Below are 15,460 nucleotides of genomic sequence, written 5' to 3'. Positions count from 1 at the left end.
CCCAAGGTGAACCACACCAAGACACATAGTAGTTAAAATGGCAAAAAGTAGTGATAAAGAAAAAAAAAATTTAAAGCAGCAAGAGAAAAGAAAACCGTTATATACAAGGGGAAACCCCATAGAGCTATCAGCTCATTTTTTTACCAGAAGATTTGTAGGCCAGAAGAGAGTGGCATGATAGATTAAGTGCTGAAAAGAAAAATCTGCAGCCAAGGATACTCTATCCAGCAAGCCTATCATTCAGAATAGAAGGAAAGATAATGGGTTTTCCAGACAAACAAAAACTAACAGAGTTTATGACTACTACCCCAACCATACATTAAAGGGGACTCTTTGAATGTAAAGAAAAAACTGTAAGTAAGAGTAGGGAAAGTAGGACACATAAAAACAGTAAAAATAAGTATATCTGTAAATATCAGTCAAGAGATTCACAAAGGATATAAAATATGACACCATATGTCCAAAATGTTAAGAAGAAAGGAATAAAGAATGGGTTTAAACTTAAATGACCATCAACTTAGCACAGACTGCTATATGCAAACGATGTTATATACAAACCTAATGGTAACCACAAATCAAAAACCAGCAATAACAAATAACATGGAGGACATGGGGAGATGGAGAGGAGACAGGACTTGAGGGAAATTGGAAGGGGAGATGAACCATGAGAGACTATGGACTATGAAAAACAATCGGAGGGTTTTGAAGGGGTGGGAGGTCGGGGGAGTCAGGTGGTGGGTATTATAGAGGGTACATATTGCATGGAGCACTGGGTGTGGTGCATAAACAATGAATTCTGTTACACTGAAAGAAATAAAGAAAAAAAAGCCAACAATAGATATGCAATGGATAAAGAGAAAGGAATCCAAGTATATCACTAAGGAAAGCCAAAACACCACAAAAAAGAGCAAGAGAGAGATCAGAGAAAAACTACAGAACAATCAATCACAAAGCAAGTAACAACTTGGTAATAAATTTATATCTACCAATAACTACTTTGAATGTAAATGGACTAGACACTTCAATCCAAAGATATGGGCTGTCTTTGAATTACACAGAGTGGATTAAAAAAAAAAAAAAAAACAAGAGCCATCTATAAGACTGCCTACAAGAGACTCATCTCTGATGTAAAAACAACTGCTGACTGAAAGTAAGAGGATGAAGAAAGATTCGTCATCCAAATGGATGTCAAAAGAAAGCTGGAGTAGTAATACTTAAATCAAACAAAACAGACTTTAAAACAAAGACTGTAACAGGAGATAAAGAAGAACACTATATGATGATGAAGGGGAGACTCCAACAAGAAGATACATAATTATAAATATTTATGCACCCAACATGGGAGCACCCAAACACACAGTTAACAACATTAAAAAAAAAAAAAAAAAAACCTAATCGATAGGAATGCAATAATAATAGGAGACTATAACACCCCTCTTACATCAATGGACAGATTGTCCAAACAGAAAATCAACAAGGAAACAATGGCTCCATTCACCAGATCAGATGGATTTAAAAGATATTTTCAGAGCATTCCATCCTAAGACAGCAGATACATATTCTCCACAAGTGCACACAGAACATTTTCCAGAACAGATCACAGATTAGCCCATAAAATAAGCCTGAACAAATTCAAGAAGATGGAAGTCATACCATGCATCTTTTCTGACCACACCACTATGAAAATGGAAGTCAACCACAGGAAAAAATCTGAAAAGAGCGCAAATTCATCAACATTAAATAACATGCTACTAAACAATGAATGAGTCATCCAAGACCTCAAAGAAATAAAAATTACATGGAAACAAATGAAAATGAAAACGCAGTGGTCCAAACTCTTGCGGATGGAGCAAAAGCAGTTCTAAGAGGGAAGTTTAGGATCATACCAGCCTACCTCAGAAGTAGGAAATATCTCAAACAACCTAAATTTACATATAAAGGAGCTACAAAAAGAATAACAAAACCCAAAACCAACAGAAGGAAAAAAATAATAAAGATTAGAGCACAAATAAATGATACAGAAAATTTTTTAAAAACAAAATAGAAGAAATCTATGAAATCAGGAGCTAGTTCCTAGAAAAGATAAATAAAACTGATAAACCTCTAGCCAGGCTCATTAAAAAAAAAGGGGGGGGGTTTGAGAGAGGACCCAAACAAAATTGCAAATGAGAGAGAGTAACAATGGACACCACAGAAATACAAGTAACTACAGGAGAGTATTATGAAAAATTACATACTCCAAACCTGGACAACCTAGAGGAAATGGACAAAATCCTAGAAACATATGATCTATCAAAACAGCAACAGGAAGAAAGAACATTTAAACAGACTGATAACCAGCAATGAAATTGAATCAGTAATCAAAAAATTCCCAACATGGGGTGCCTAGGTGGCTCAGTGGGTTAAAGCCTCTGCCTTCAGCTCAGGTCATGGTCCCAGGGTCCTGGGATCAAGACCAGCATGGGGCTCTCATCTCAGCGGGGAGCCTGCTTCCCTCTCTCTCTCTACCTGCCTCTCTGCCTACTTGTGATCTCTCCCTGTCAAATAAATAAACAAAATCTTTAAAAAAAAAATTCCCAACAAACAAAACTCCAGGACCAGATGGCTTCATAGGCAAATTCTATCAAACATTCCAAGAAAAGTTAATACCTATTCTTCTCAAAATATTTCAAAAAAATGAAGAGGAAGGAAAATTTCCAAATTCATTCTCTGAGGCCAGTATCATCCTGATACTGAAGCCAGGTGAAGACACCATTAAAAAACAGAACTACAGGGGCACCTGGGTGGCTCAGGGGGTTAAACCTCTGCCTTCAGCTCAGGTCATGATCCCCTGGTCCTGGGATTGAGCCCTGCCTTCCACTCTCTGCTCAGCAGGGAGCCAGCTTCCCTGCAACCAACACCGCCCCACTCCCTACTTATGATCTCTGTCAAATGTCAAATAAATACATAAAATCTTTTAAAAAACTACAAAAAATTAAGATTTTTTTAATTAAAAACAAAACTACAGGCCAATAACTCTGATGAACATAGATGCAAAAATCCTCTACAAAATACTAGCAAACCAAGTCCAACAATTCTTTAAAAAAAAATCATTCACCCTGATCAACCTTTACTCCCAGGTTGCAAGGGTGGTTCAATATTTATAAATCAATCAGTGTGATACATCATATCAGTAAGAGAAAGGAAAAGAAGCTTCAGATTTCAACAGATACAGAAAAAGCATCCAATAAAATACAGCAACAATAACCCTCAACAAAGTAGGCTTGGAGGAAACAAACCTCAACTATAATAAAGGCCTTATAGAGAAAATCCATTATACTCAATGGGGGGAAAACTGAGAGCATTTACCGTGAGGTCAGAAAAAGGACACGGATATCTACTCTAACCGTTTTATTCAGCTTAGTACTGGATGTCCTAGCCACAGCCATCAGACAACAAAAAGAAATAAAAGGCAACCAAACTGGTTAAGGAAGAAATCAAAATTTCACTATTTGCGGAGGACATGATATTCTGTGTAGAAAACCCTAAAGACTCCACCAAAAAACTGCTACATCTAAAAATGAATCCAGTAAAGTTTCAGGACATAAAATCAATGTACAAAATTCTGCTGCATTTCTATACAGTAATAAGGAAGCAGCGGAAAGAGAAATTAAGAAAACAATCCCATTTACAACAGTCCCCAAAATAATAAACCAGCTATGAATAAATTTAGCAAAGAGGTGAAAAGACCTGATTGTGAAAACTTAAAATATTGATGAAAGAAGCTGAAGATGACACAAAGAAATGGAAAGACAGTCCATGCTCATGGATTATGAGAACAAATATTGTTAAAATTTCTATACTACCCAAAGCAAGCTACACATTTAATGCAATCCCTATCAAAATACCAACAGTATTCTTCATAGAACTAGAAAAAAGACATCCTAAACTTTGTATGGAACCACAAAAGACTCTGAAGAGCCAAAGCAATCTTGAAAAAGAAAATCAAAACCGGAGGGAACACTATTCCAGATTTCAAATTATATTATCTGTAGTAATCAAAAAGGTATGGTACTGGCACAAAAATAGACACTTAGGTCAACAGAACAGCATACAAAGCACAGAAATAAACCCATGATGCTACTGTCAATCTTTGACAAAGGAGGCAAGAATATTTAATGGGAATAAGTCTCTTCAACAAAGGGTAACTGCATGGCTGCATGCAGAAGAATGAAATGGGACTTCTTACACTGCACACAAAAACTCAAAATAGATTAGGGACCTAAATGTGAGACCTGACACCATAAAATTCCTAGAACAGAGCACAGGAAGTAATTTCTCTGATGTTGACCATAACAAGATCTTTCTAGGTATGTCTCCTGAGGCAAGTAAAACAAAAGCAAAATAAGCACTTGTGATTACACTAAAATAAAAAACTTCTGCCCAGCAAAGGAAACCACCAATAAAACTAAAAGACAACCTAACTAACTGGTAGAAGATATTTGCAATGACATATCCAACTAAGGATTATTACCCAAATTATATAAAGAATTTATATAGCTCGGGGTGCCTGGGTAGCTCAGTGCGTTAAAGCCTCTGCTTTCAGCTCAGGTCATGATCCCAGGGTCCTGGGATCGAGCCCCACATTGGGCTCTCTGCTCGTAGGGAGCCTGCTTTCTCCTCTCTCTCTGCCTGCCTCTCTGCCTACTTGGGATCTCTGCCTGTCAAATAAAGAAATAAAATCTTAAAAAAAAAAAAAAAGAATTTAATACAGCTCAACACCAAAAAATATCCTAAATAATCCAATTAAAAAATGGGCAGAAGATACGAACAGACATTTCTCCAAAGACAATATCTAGATGGCCAACAGATACATGAAAAGATGCCCAACATCATGCATCATCAGAGAAATGCAAATCAAAAACAAACTGAACTATCACCTAACATCTGTTAGAATGACTAAACTCAAAAACTCAAGAAACAAGTGCTGGTGAAGATGTAGAGAAAAAGTAACACTCATTTACTGTTGGTGGGAATGCAAACTGGTGCAGTAACTGTGGAAGATAACATACGGGTTCCTTGAAAAATTAAAAACAGAACTATCCTATGATCCAGCAATTATACTACTAGGTATTTACCCAAAGAATACAAAAACACTAAAGATCTTATTTATTTGACAGAGAGAGATCACAAGTAGGCAGAGAGGCAGGCAGAGAGAGAGAGAGGAGGAAGCAGGCTCCCCGCCAAGCAGAGAGCCTGATGCAGGACTCGATCTCAGGACCCCGAGATCATGACCTGAGCTGTAGGCAGAGGCTTAACCCACTGAGCCACCTAGGCACCCTACACTCCTATGTTTATAGTAACATTATTTACAATAGACAACCCATGGAAACAGCCCAAGTGTTGATCAATAGATGAACAGATAAAGAAGATGTGGTGTATACACATAAAATGGAATATTATTCAGCCATAAAAAAGAATGAAGTCCTGCCATTTGCAAAACATGGATGGATTTAGAGAGTATAATGCTTAGGAAAACAAGCCAGTTAGAGAATAAGAATTACCACACTATTTCACTCACCCGTGGAATTTAAGCAGCAAAACAAACACAAGAACAAAAAAGAGACAAACCAAAACAAGAAACTCTTAACTCTATAGAGAACAAAGAGATGGATACCAGAGAGGATATAAGGAGGGGGCAATGGCTGAAACTGGGGAAGTGGATTGAGAGTGCACTTATCTTGATCAGCACTGAATAGTATATGGAACTACTGAAGCACCATTTTGTACACATGAAGTGAATGTACACTATAAAACACTTTTTTTTTTTTAGCTATATAGAACATTAGTAAGTCATTCAGCAATATATGACTAAGGTCTATAGATTAGACATTTGTATTATAAAAATGTTAATTTCCTGATTTTGTTAGTTACATTGTGGTTACATAAGAGAATAATCTTGTTTTTAAGGAAACACAAGTAATTAGCAGTATTGTATCCCCTTGTTGGTAATTTACACCCAAATAGTTCAGAAAATAATATATACAAAGAGTAATAAAGCAAACGTGATAAAAATTCAGAGAATCTGAATAAAAATAAATGAGGACTGTTGGTATTATTCTCCCAATTTTTCTGTAGGTCTGAAATTATTTCAGATGAAAAAGTTAAAAAAATTATTCTTAAAGGAAAATGAAGAGGATTTTTTAAATTGTCCCTTTACAAAGGACATTGGTTAAGGTTTTTTCCCCATTTGTAAGGATAACAAACTAGATTAATTGGTTAGGTAAGAAAAGTAAAAAGTGAAATGAAAACACAGCTTATAATGAACTATTGTTTAAGAAGAATTAACTATGGTATATGTCTAAAACAAAAGTCTAAAATATAAGTATAGCTGCTTTTTTTTTAATGTAACAAAGCAACCAAGTGAAGACCTCATACCAAGCCTGAAATTCCTCTGCTTTACAAAGCACTCTAATTCCCACTCTAAATGTAAAAGTTAAGGTCCACTAACATCACTTTTCTTATGAAATAAAAAGCATATTCAACAAAGCATGAAATAAGAGTTAGCCAATTGTAGATCCAGTCCTAGAACAGGCTGCCCAGGCTTCCACCTGGCTTAGAACCATACTATTCTTCCACAACCAATCAATACTACTGGGTACAAGAGCTTCTTCGAACCCATTTTGGTGACAAGTATAAAATAAACCTTCAAGAATGTGGTTAAAAAGAGAGAGGTGACAGCATATGAATTTGAGGACAAGTCTAAATCCATTAACAGTGGCCTAAAATATAAATTCATGCTTATCTAAGAGCCCAAGAGGAAGCAATGTTTTCCTTATTATTTTTTTTTAATTTATTTTACCTCTGGACAGGGCTCCACATGGCAGTCTTTTATTGAACAATGGCCATCTTCTGCCCAGAAAGGACATGGTCGCTTCAGATTGACCTTGAGAGAAAGATTGGATAAACGTTAGCACACATATGGCACAGTTCTTCAACACTCTCTAGGTGTCCCTGTGCTGCACACCACTGATGTGGTGGTGGGAAGAAGAAAAAGTCCTACCCTGTGGCATCTATAGGGTTCAAAATTTGAAACTGCAGTTTTTCAGACACCCAATTGTAATATTAATTTTAAAAAATAACTGTTATTAGTCCTCTGACACTTCAAAAAAGAAATAAAGTCCAAGTACACTTCTCACCTGCAGACCCTGGGCAGCATTTTACTCCGATGTCTGTCAGCACCTTACCCGTTAGGGTTCTCCCGAGCGCCCACCCGCTTCAGTGTGCAATGAGCACCCACTGTCTGCACTGTGTAGGGTTTAGGGCAAAGAAGATATATAAAAAAGTGCTTCACCTGCCTGGAGTGTACTGGAGGGAATAGAAATTATAAATGCCTGCTTAATTACAAATTGTAGCAAGTACTACAAAGAACATCCAGAGTTTCTTGATGGAAAATAATGGGCTTGGCAGACAGTGACCTTCTTGACTGCTCAGTGTAACTGGGGATTTTGTTTGTTATATCTTATTGTTTACATTTAGGAAGATATGGGATTTTGTATATTAAGTTTATAGCCTGCTGTCTTAATGCATTTTTTTTTATCATTTTTGTTCATTATTTAAGTTTTCTAGTATTATTTTGTCATTTATAAATGGAGATAGTTTTACTTATTCTTCAAAAATGTTTATGCCTCTAGTTGCTCTCTCTTGTTTGGTATGCTAATTAAGATCTCCAGCAGTAAAGAACAGTGGGTACCCTGGGTCCCTCACCTAAGTGAGAATTCCTTGACTATTTCCCAACAAGCAAGATGGTGGCAATGCTAATGTTAGGATTAAAATGATCATGTTAAGGAAGTATCCATCATTCCTATTAAATTTTTTAAAAATCAGGAATGTGTGTTGAACTGTGTTGAGGACCTAAAAGCCTTGTTCCTGCATTCTTAGAATAAGATTAACTTGGTCAGGATATATTTTTCTGTAATATGCTCAAAACTCCACATCATCTTCGATTTCACTTCTACTGTCACAGCATACATTCACCCCATCAGGTAAGTCTGTTAGTGTTACCTCTTATGTACGATCTTCATTTGCTTACTTTTCACCTCTTCCAACTCTACTGCCCTATTCCAACTCCACTTTTCATCTGGTCTCATGCAAAAACCTACATGGTTTCTCTATTTCCTATTTCACACCCTGAGAGTCTGTTTTGTACAAATCCCCCAAAAGCTTATTATACTAAAATTCAACATCCTTACATAAGATTTTCTCATCTGGCTCTTACTTTCCAACTCTCCATATCTCACTCACCTTGCTCCAGCCAGGCTGAACTTATTCCTCAAACACGCTCAACCTTTATGCCTGCACTCAAGACGTTTATACCTGTAGCTCTACTCTCCTTCCCTGGAATGTTCTCTCTCCACATCTTGTCACGGCTTTCACGTTATGTAGGTCTTTACTCAAATGGCACAGCACGGATACCTTCCTTTCCTGATCATCTTCTTTAAAAGTAAAGCTACCTAACTTCCCCACCCCATTAATTTATTCTGTCTCCTACTTTATTCTTCTCCATAGCATTAACCTTAGTAAGCATATGACATTAAATTTCACTGTTTATTGTTTGCCTTCCTAATCTGGATAAAGCTTCATGAAGTCAGAGTCTTTGTGTTATTCACTATTGTATCCACAGCACTTAGAATAGCACCTAATGCCTGGGTGGCTCAGTCAGCTGAGCATCTGCCTTCAGCTTAGGTCATGATCCCAGGGTCCTGGGATCAAGCTCTGTGTCAGGCTCCCTGCTCAGCGGGGAACCTGCTTCTCCCTCTGCCTGCCACTTCCCCTGCTTGTGCTCTCTTTCTCTCTGACATACAAACAAAATCTTTAAAAATAATAATAAAAATAGGAAAACTCTTTAAAAAAGAGTGCCTATTGGGCGCCTGGGTGGCTCAGTTGGTTGAACAAACTGCCTTTGGCTCAGGTCACGGTCCTAGAGTCCCGGGATCGAGTCCCGCATCGGGCTCCCAGCTCCATGGGGAGTCTGCTTCTCCCTCTGACCTTCTCGCCTCTCATGTTCTCTCTCACTGTCTCTCTCTCAAATAAATAAATAAAATCTTTAAAAAAAAAAAAAAAGAACGCCTACTGCTAAGTAGTTATTCAATAAATATTTGGTGAATAAAGAAATGGAATAGATAGTATAAGAAACTGTAAATACCAACTCAGCAGCCAACTGAGCAGTTGACAGGGGTAGACTGGCTTCCACCTAGATATCCTTGCTCAATCATAAGTATGTTTGCACATGTTTAAAATTAACCTATTCTCTTTGCTTTATTTTTCTGCCACTAGTGTATGAAAAGTATACTGACGGTGGTTAAATGTCCTTTTTGTTTAATTTGTAGGTTGGCAGAACTAGAGAAAGGAATAATCATCATCAGAATATCCTTGACTTGGAGACAAATGCATTAACTAGATCACTGAATTACCCTCCCTTGGGAAGTAAGTGGATATTTCCATTACATATGGAATAATTTCATCACATTGATTAGAATGTTTTCTTAGAACACTGTTATGTTTGCCTATCCAACTTCCATTTTTCCTCCTCCTGTAAACCCTAACATTCCATTGAGAAACAATCACTCCCCCTTATATTTATGTAAAATAGGATTGTTAACCAAAGTGTCTTTCCTTCTTTTGGTCAATTAGAAACCTGTGTAAGTGTTTTTCCAGAAATTAGGGAGGAATTTCTTCCAGAAATTTGATATAGAGTGTTGCAAAAACAAGGGAAATGGCTATTGCATTTCTTGCTAGGCACACGACATAATAAAATTTTTTGTCACCTTCAAAAAAAAAAAAAGGGCAATGACTAATGGTGCCAAAATTTTGGTGGTGACATAAAAATAATGGCTATTAGTTCCTGCTCTAATTTCTTTTTTTATCCTCAGAAATATTTAAAGACTAAGATAGCTATATAGAATCAGGATAAAAAAGAAAATCATGCTCAATTTTTAAAATAAACTAAAAATGAGTATCAAAGAAATTATAAACCCAATCGAATACTGAGAGCAAGAGCAAAACAAAGCATAACAGCAGCTTTTAAAATACTGTTCTTTGATTTAAAATACTGCTTTTGAATATTGCTTTTTGTTGCTACCTTTAAACTAGCATTGGTTATTCTGTAAAGGTCTAGAGCAGAGCACTCAATTTAAGAATCAGTTCCTCAGTATTACTACGAAGGCTGTTCTGCTTGTGCCCTCAGCCTGATTCAGCAGCCCTTCCAGTGATCTCCCCAGGAACCATGTGCTGCTGTGGTACTTACACTGAGAAAAGCACTAACACAGGACAGGGCCCAGCAGCACAACACAGAGCCTGGAAGGGGTCTAGATGGTGGAGCCTAAATTACAGTGAAAGCTGACAGATAAGTAAGTCTGTGGCACTTTCAACTTCTGTGGAAGTAGTCTCTGTCCCAAAACTGAAAGATGAGGGATTTCCCAAACACAGGAAGAGTGTTCAGGTTCTCAGTGTTCAAAAAGACAATCAGGTTTTACTACATACTTAATATATTCAAGTGATTAAAAAAAAAAAAAAACACAGAGTGTTCTGAGAAGTCAAAATGGGTTTTCAAAAGGGTCATAAAAGTCACATCTGTACAGAGCTATGTAAATATTTTGCTCCTAAAGGAATCAAAAATTATAACTCTACCTTGTAATAAGGGAAGTAGTCTCACTCTTGCAATTTTTTCTATTTTGGGGAAGATTTTGAAAGTGTTGAAGTTATCGATGCTATCGATGTCGCACAGGCAATCATCCAGGACTCCGGTTACCTGGGGGTGGGGAATATATACATATAAAATTTAAAATATGTAAATTATAGATATTTCAACCTTAGCAAATCTGTACTATTGTATAAAAAGATAGTTTATTCATTTGAGGTAACTAGTCTTTGTTAAGATACGTAACATGAAAGGGGTGCCTTGGTGGCTCAGTTGGTTAAGTCGATTAAGTTGTTTTAAGTCGGTTAAGCCTCTGCCTTCAGCTCTGGTAGAGATCCCAAGGTCCTGGGACCAAGAGCCCTGCTCAATAGGGATCCTGTTTTTCCCTCTCTCTCTGCCACTCACCCATTCATTCCTTTCCTCTCTCAAATAAAATCCTTTAAAAAAAGATACATAACATTAAAACAATCATTTACTTTTTATATGGCCAATTAGGTAAAGAACAACAGAAGGATTAAATAGATATACCTATTCTGAAGAACTAAGCATTAGTGGCTAGAGAAATATATTGAATGTTCCTCCCTTCCCCAAACATACATAAAATCCAAATGTAGCAGGAATGCTAAAGCATTTCTTCCAAGACTAACCTAAAAGTCACAGACTATAATAATACTGTTGTAGTAACCCCATCTTATTTTTCTACTGCCATTTATGGAACACTTATGTGATAGGCACAGTGCTAAGAACATTACATGTTATCTCATTTATTTTTTAAATATTCTATGAAATAGGTATTATTATCCTCATTTTACACATAAGAAAATTAAGGCTTAGCATAGTTAAAATAATTTTTCCAAAGTAAAAATGAGACTTAGTCCCAAATAATCACACTTAAAAATACATGCTTTATCTACTACTCAAAGTATACATTAACTAAACAGAAAATGATATTTACAAAATGAGTTCAGAATCCAAAATTTCCATAAAACATTCTTCAGCTAAATTTAAAAATGGGACTCACAGACATCCACATATCAGATGAATCTTCAGGGAATCAGGTTGAGTGAAAAAAAGCCAACCTCAAAATGTTACTTATTATGTGGTTTCATTTATACAACATTTTTTTTAAGATTTTATTTATTTGACAGAGATAACAAGTAGGCAGAGAGGCGGAGAGAAAGAGAGAGAGGAGGAAGCAGGCTCCTCGCTGAGCAGAGAGCCCGAGACCAGGACCCTGAGATCATGACCTGAGCCGAAGGCAGAGGCTTAACCCACTGAGCCACCGAGGCACCCCTACAACATTTTTCAAATGGAGAAAAGTTTTTTGGTTACCAGGGCTTAAGGACTGGAGTAGGGAGAGGAACTGGAGTCAGGGAGAAGGGTAGAAAGGAGGGAGAGTGGTTATAAAAGGGCAAGAAGGGAGGTGCCTGAGTGGCTCAGTCAGTTGAGCTTTTGACTCTTGGTTTCAGCTCAGGTCACAATCTCAGGGTCATGAGACTGAGACTCGCAATGGGCACATGCTCAGTGGGCAGTCTGCTTGAGATTCTCTCTCTCCCTCCTCTGCCCCTCTCCAATCCCTCTCTAAAAAAAATTAAATCATGGGCGCCTGGGTGGCTCAGTGGGTTAAGCCGCTGCCTTCGGCTCAGGTCATGATCTCAGAGTCCTGGGATCGAGTCCCACATCGGGCTCCCTGCTCAGCGGGGAGCCTGCTTCCCTCTCTCTCTCTCTCTCTGCCTGCCTCTCCCTCTACTTGTGATTTCTCTCTGTCAAATAAATAAATAAAATCTTTAAAAAAATAAAAATAAAAATAAAAATAAAAAATAAAAAATAAAAAAAATTAAATCATTTTTAAAAGGGCAAGAGGAAGGATCCTTGTGGTAATGAAATCGTTCGGCATCTTGACTACGGTGGTGCACACATAAAAGTGGACAGAAAATGTACAGATGCAAGGGAGACTAGGAGGGATCTGAGTAAGATCAGTGGGTGCGTCAGTGTCAATGTCCTGGTGATAATACCGCACTGTATGTTTGCCAAATGGTACCAGTGGGTTAAACTAGATACAGTGTAGGTGGCATTTCTTTGTATTATTGTTTACAACTGCATGGAACCTGCACTTACCTCGATTAAAATTTTTATAAAAAAGGGGGGGGGGGTACCGAGGTGGTTAAAAATCATTTGTATGATCCATTGGAGGAATCTATGCACAGATGATCAGAAAATGGAAACCAGAAATTCCCAGTTGTTTCTTTCTCATGTTTTCCCTCTAGGAATGCAAATGTGTCCCCAAACTCCCTACAACACAAAGAGTCAGAGGTATATTATCTTTAAAGAGCAAAGGATCATTCACAACAATTTTGGCTCTAGAATTCCAGATGCTTTACTATCCTAGTTACTAAGATCCTGTCACTAACTATTGAATTTTATTCCATTTCTCTAGCTTACTCTTTGTAAAACTTCAAATTCTAAGTAATTGTGGAGAGTTGGGGGGGTAGAAATACCAACTGACAACTTTCTAGGTTTTAAAAATACTTTATCCAGTGACTGCTCTTTCTTACAAATATTTCTTAAATTGTTCCTTTTTAGTAAACCACCATATTTTTAAAAAATATTTTAAATGTGGTAGAGGCTGGGGTAAGGTATACAAAATTATCACGTACTTATTTCTAACTCTTAAATACTAAAACAAAAGCCTGCATATCACTAAATTTTTAAAAACAGAAATAGAGAGGTGCCTGGGTGCCTCTTGGCTGAGCATCTGACTCTTGGTTTCAGCTCAGGTCATGATCTCAGGGTCCTGGGATGGAGCCTCGGGCTGTCCCTACAGGCTCCCTGCTCAGCAGGGAACCTGCTTCTCCAGCTCTCCCCACCCTCCACCCCTTCTCTTTCTAAAATAAATAATCTTTAAAAAAAAAATAGAAATAGAATACGGCTATTATCTTTTAAGTCGCTTTCTAATTATAGCCATCTCCCTCCCCCTGGAGGTAGAATAACTTATTTTTGTTAAATACTTTTCCTTGCAATTTCATCACATATGATATATCCCTAAACAATATAGAGGGTTCTTTTTGTTTTTGAACTTTAATGTTAATGACATGATCTTTTGCTAATATTTTGCTAGCTACCCACCATAATGAGTTTTATGGTCATTCATTTTCCCTGCTGTAAATGTTGTATTATATGAAAATATCACAGTGTATTTATTCTATTGTTGAGCTGTAAGCTCGGCAGAATAATGGCCCCCCAAGATATGCATGCCATAATTCCAGAAGCCAATGAATATGTTACAGTACATGGCAAAAGTGACTCTGCATATGTGATTAAGATCTTGAGATCTTGAGTAGTTAATACTGAATTATTTAAGCAGACTCAATAAGAAGATCCTTGTAAGAGGAAGACAGTGTCAGAGTCAGACTGGAAGGTGCTACATTACTGGCTTTTAAGACAATGGAAAAGGACACAGGCCAGGAACAAAAGCCTGGAAAAGGGAAGGAATGATGATTCTCCCCTAGAGCCTCCAGGAGAAATGCAGCTTTGTTGTAACCTTTATTTTATCCCTGTAAAACCCATTTTCAGACTTCTGGCCTACAGCATTACATGATCATAAATTTGTATTATTTTAAGCCACTAAATTTGTGGTAATTTATTAGAGCAGCAACAGGAAACTAATGCAATCCATATTTAGGTTGTTCTCAGATTAAGTTAAAGAACAATGCTACACAAACACTTTTTTCTTTATCTCCCTATATATATAAGAGTTTCTCCAACTTATATGCTTACAAGTGAAATTACTATAGCTCATTTCCAAAATAGGTATACCACTTCACAATCCTACCAACAGCAGATAGAAGTTACTGCTAAATCATATATTTGCCATTATTTGATTTTTTAAAAAAAGATTTTATTTGGGGCACCTGGGTGGCTCAGTGGGTTAAGCCTCTGCCTTCGGTACAGGTCATGATCTCAGGGTCCTGGGATCTGAGCCCAGCATCCCTCCCAGTCTCTGCTCAGCAGGGAAACTGCTTCCCACCCCCTCTGCCTCTCTGCCCACTTGTGATCTCTGTCAAATAAATAAAATTCTTTTTTTAAGAAAAAATATTTTATTTATTAAAATTTATTAAATTTATTTAATTATTTAAATCAAAGCATTAACTTATTAATTTAAATTAAAATTAAATTATTAATAATTTTAATTAAAATTTAATTATTTAAATATTTAAGATTTATTAATTTTATTAAAATAAATCATTTTTATTTTAATAAATAATAAATAAATAAATAAATAAATAAGATTTTATTTATTATTTGACAGAGAGAGAGCACAAGTAGACAGAGTGGCAGGCAGAGGGATAGGGAGAAGCAGGCTCTCCGCTGAGCAGGGAGCCTGATGTGGGGCTTGATCCCAGGACCACAGGATCAAGAGCTTAAGGCAGCTGCTTAACCAACTGAGCCACCCAGGCACCACAATTATTTGATATTTTAAAAATTTTTACCAATATAGTAAGCAGGAAAGAGTATCTGATTTTTGTAGTGATGAAGTATAATGTTTTATTTGCCGTAAGACGTGTGTATTTCTTGTGTGAAATACCTGTTTTTCATTTTTCTATGGGGTTGTCTTTTTCATATTAACATGCAAGAGTCAATACTTTTTCCCTATTCTAGTACATTCTTCTGGAACTCCAACCTGACATATTATATTAGACTGTGTCTCTTAAGCTCTCTTTAAAATTTACTAATCCATTATCTCTCTGAGCTTCCTTCTGAATAATTCATGCTTTTATTTTC

The 15,460-nt window shown here is 36.8% G+C and overlaps 1 protein-coding gene across 17 annotated transcripts in view; it reads right to left on the bottom strand.

The window, feature by feature from the left end:
- The window catches only part of LOC309859855 (ERO1-like protein beta), a 132,287-nt gene that overhangs the window by 112,938 nt on the left and 3,889 nt on the right, over positions 1–15,460 (bottom strand). For 15 of the 17 annotated variants that reach the window (XR_014308953.1, XR_014308954.1, XR_014308955.1 and 12 more), the window contains exons 2-3: positions 10,669–10,789; positions 6,842–6,925 (exon numbers count right to left, since the gene is read on the bottom strand). Coding sequence is in view for 7 of the 17 variants with exons in the window: in XM_082721061.1 (XP_082577187.1) it covers positions 6,842–6,925; positions 10,669–10,789 (205 nt within the window). In the remaining 10 variants the exon portion in view is untranslated. Of the gene's footprint in view, positions 1–6,841; positions 6,926–7,178; positions 7,279–10,668; positions 10,790–12,796; positions 12,971–15,460 lie in introns of those variants that run through there. The other 2 variants (XR_014308961.1, XR_014308962.1) reach the window with 2 other exon arrangements.

Source organism: Mustela nivalis, assembly GCF_964662115.1.
Source record: "Mustela nivalis genome assembly, chromosome: 2".
Taxonomy (NCBI): domain Eukaryota; kingdom Metazoa; phylum Chordata; class Mammalia; order Carnivora; family Mustelidae; genus Mustela; species Mustela nivalis.
This window is presented reverse-complemented; position numbering and strand designations above follow the sequence as displayed.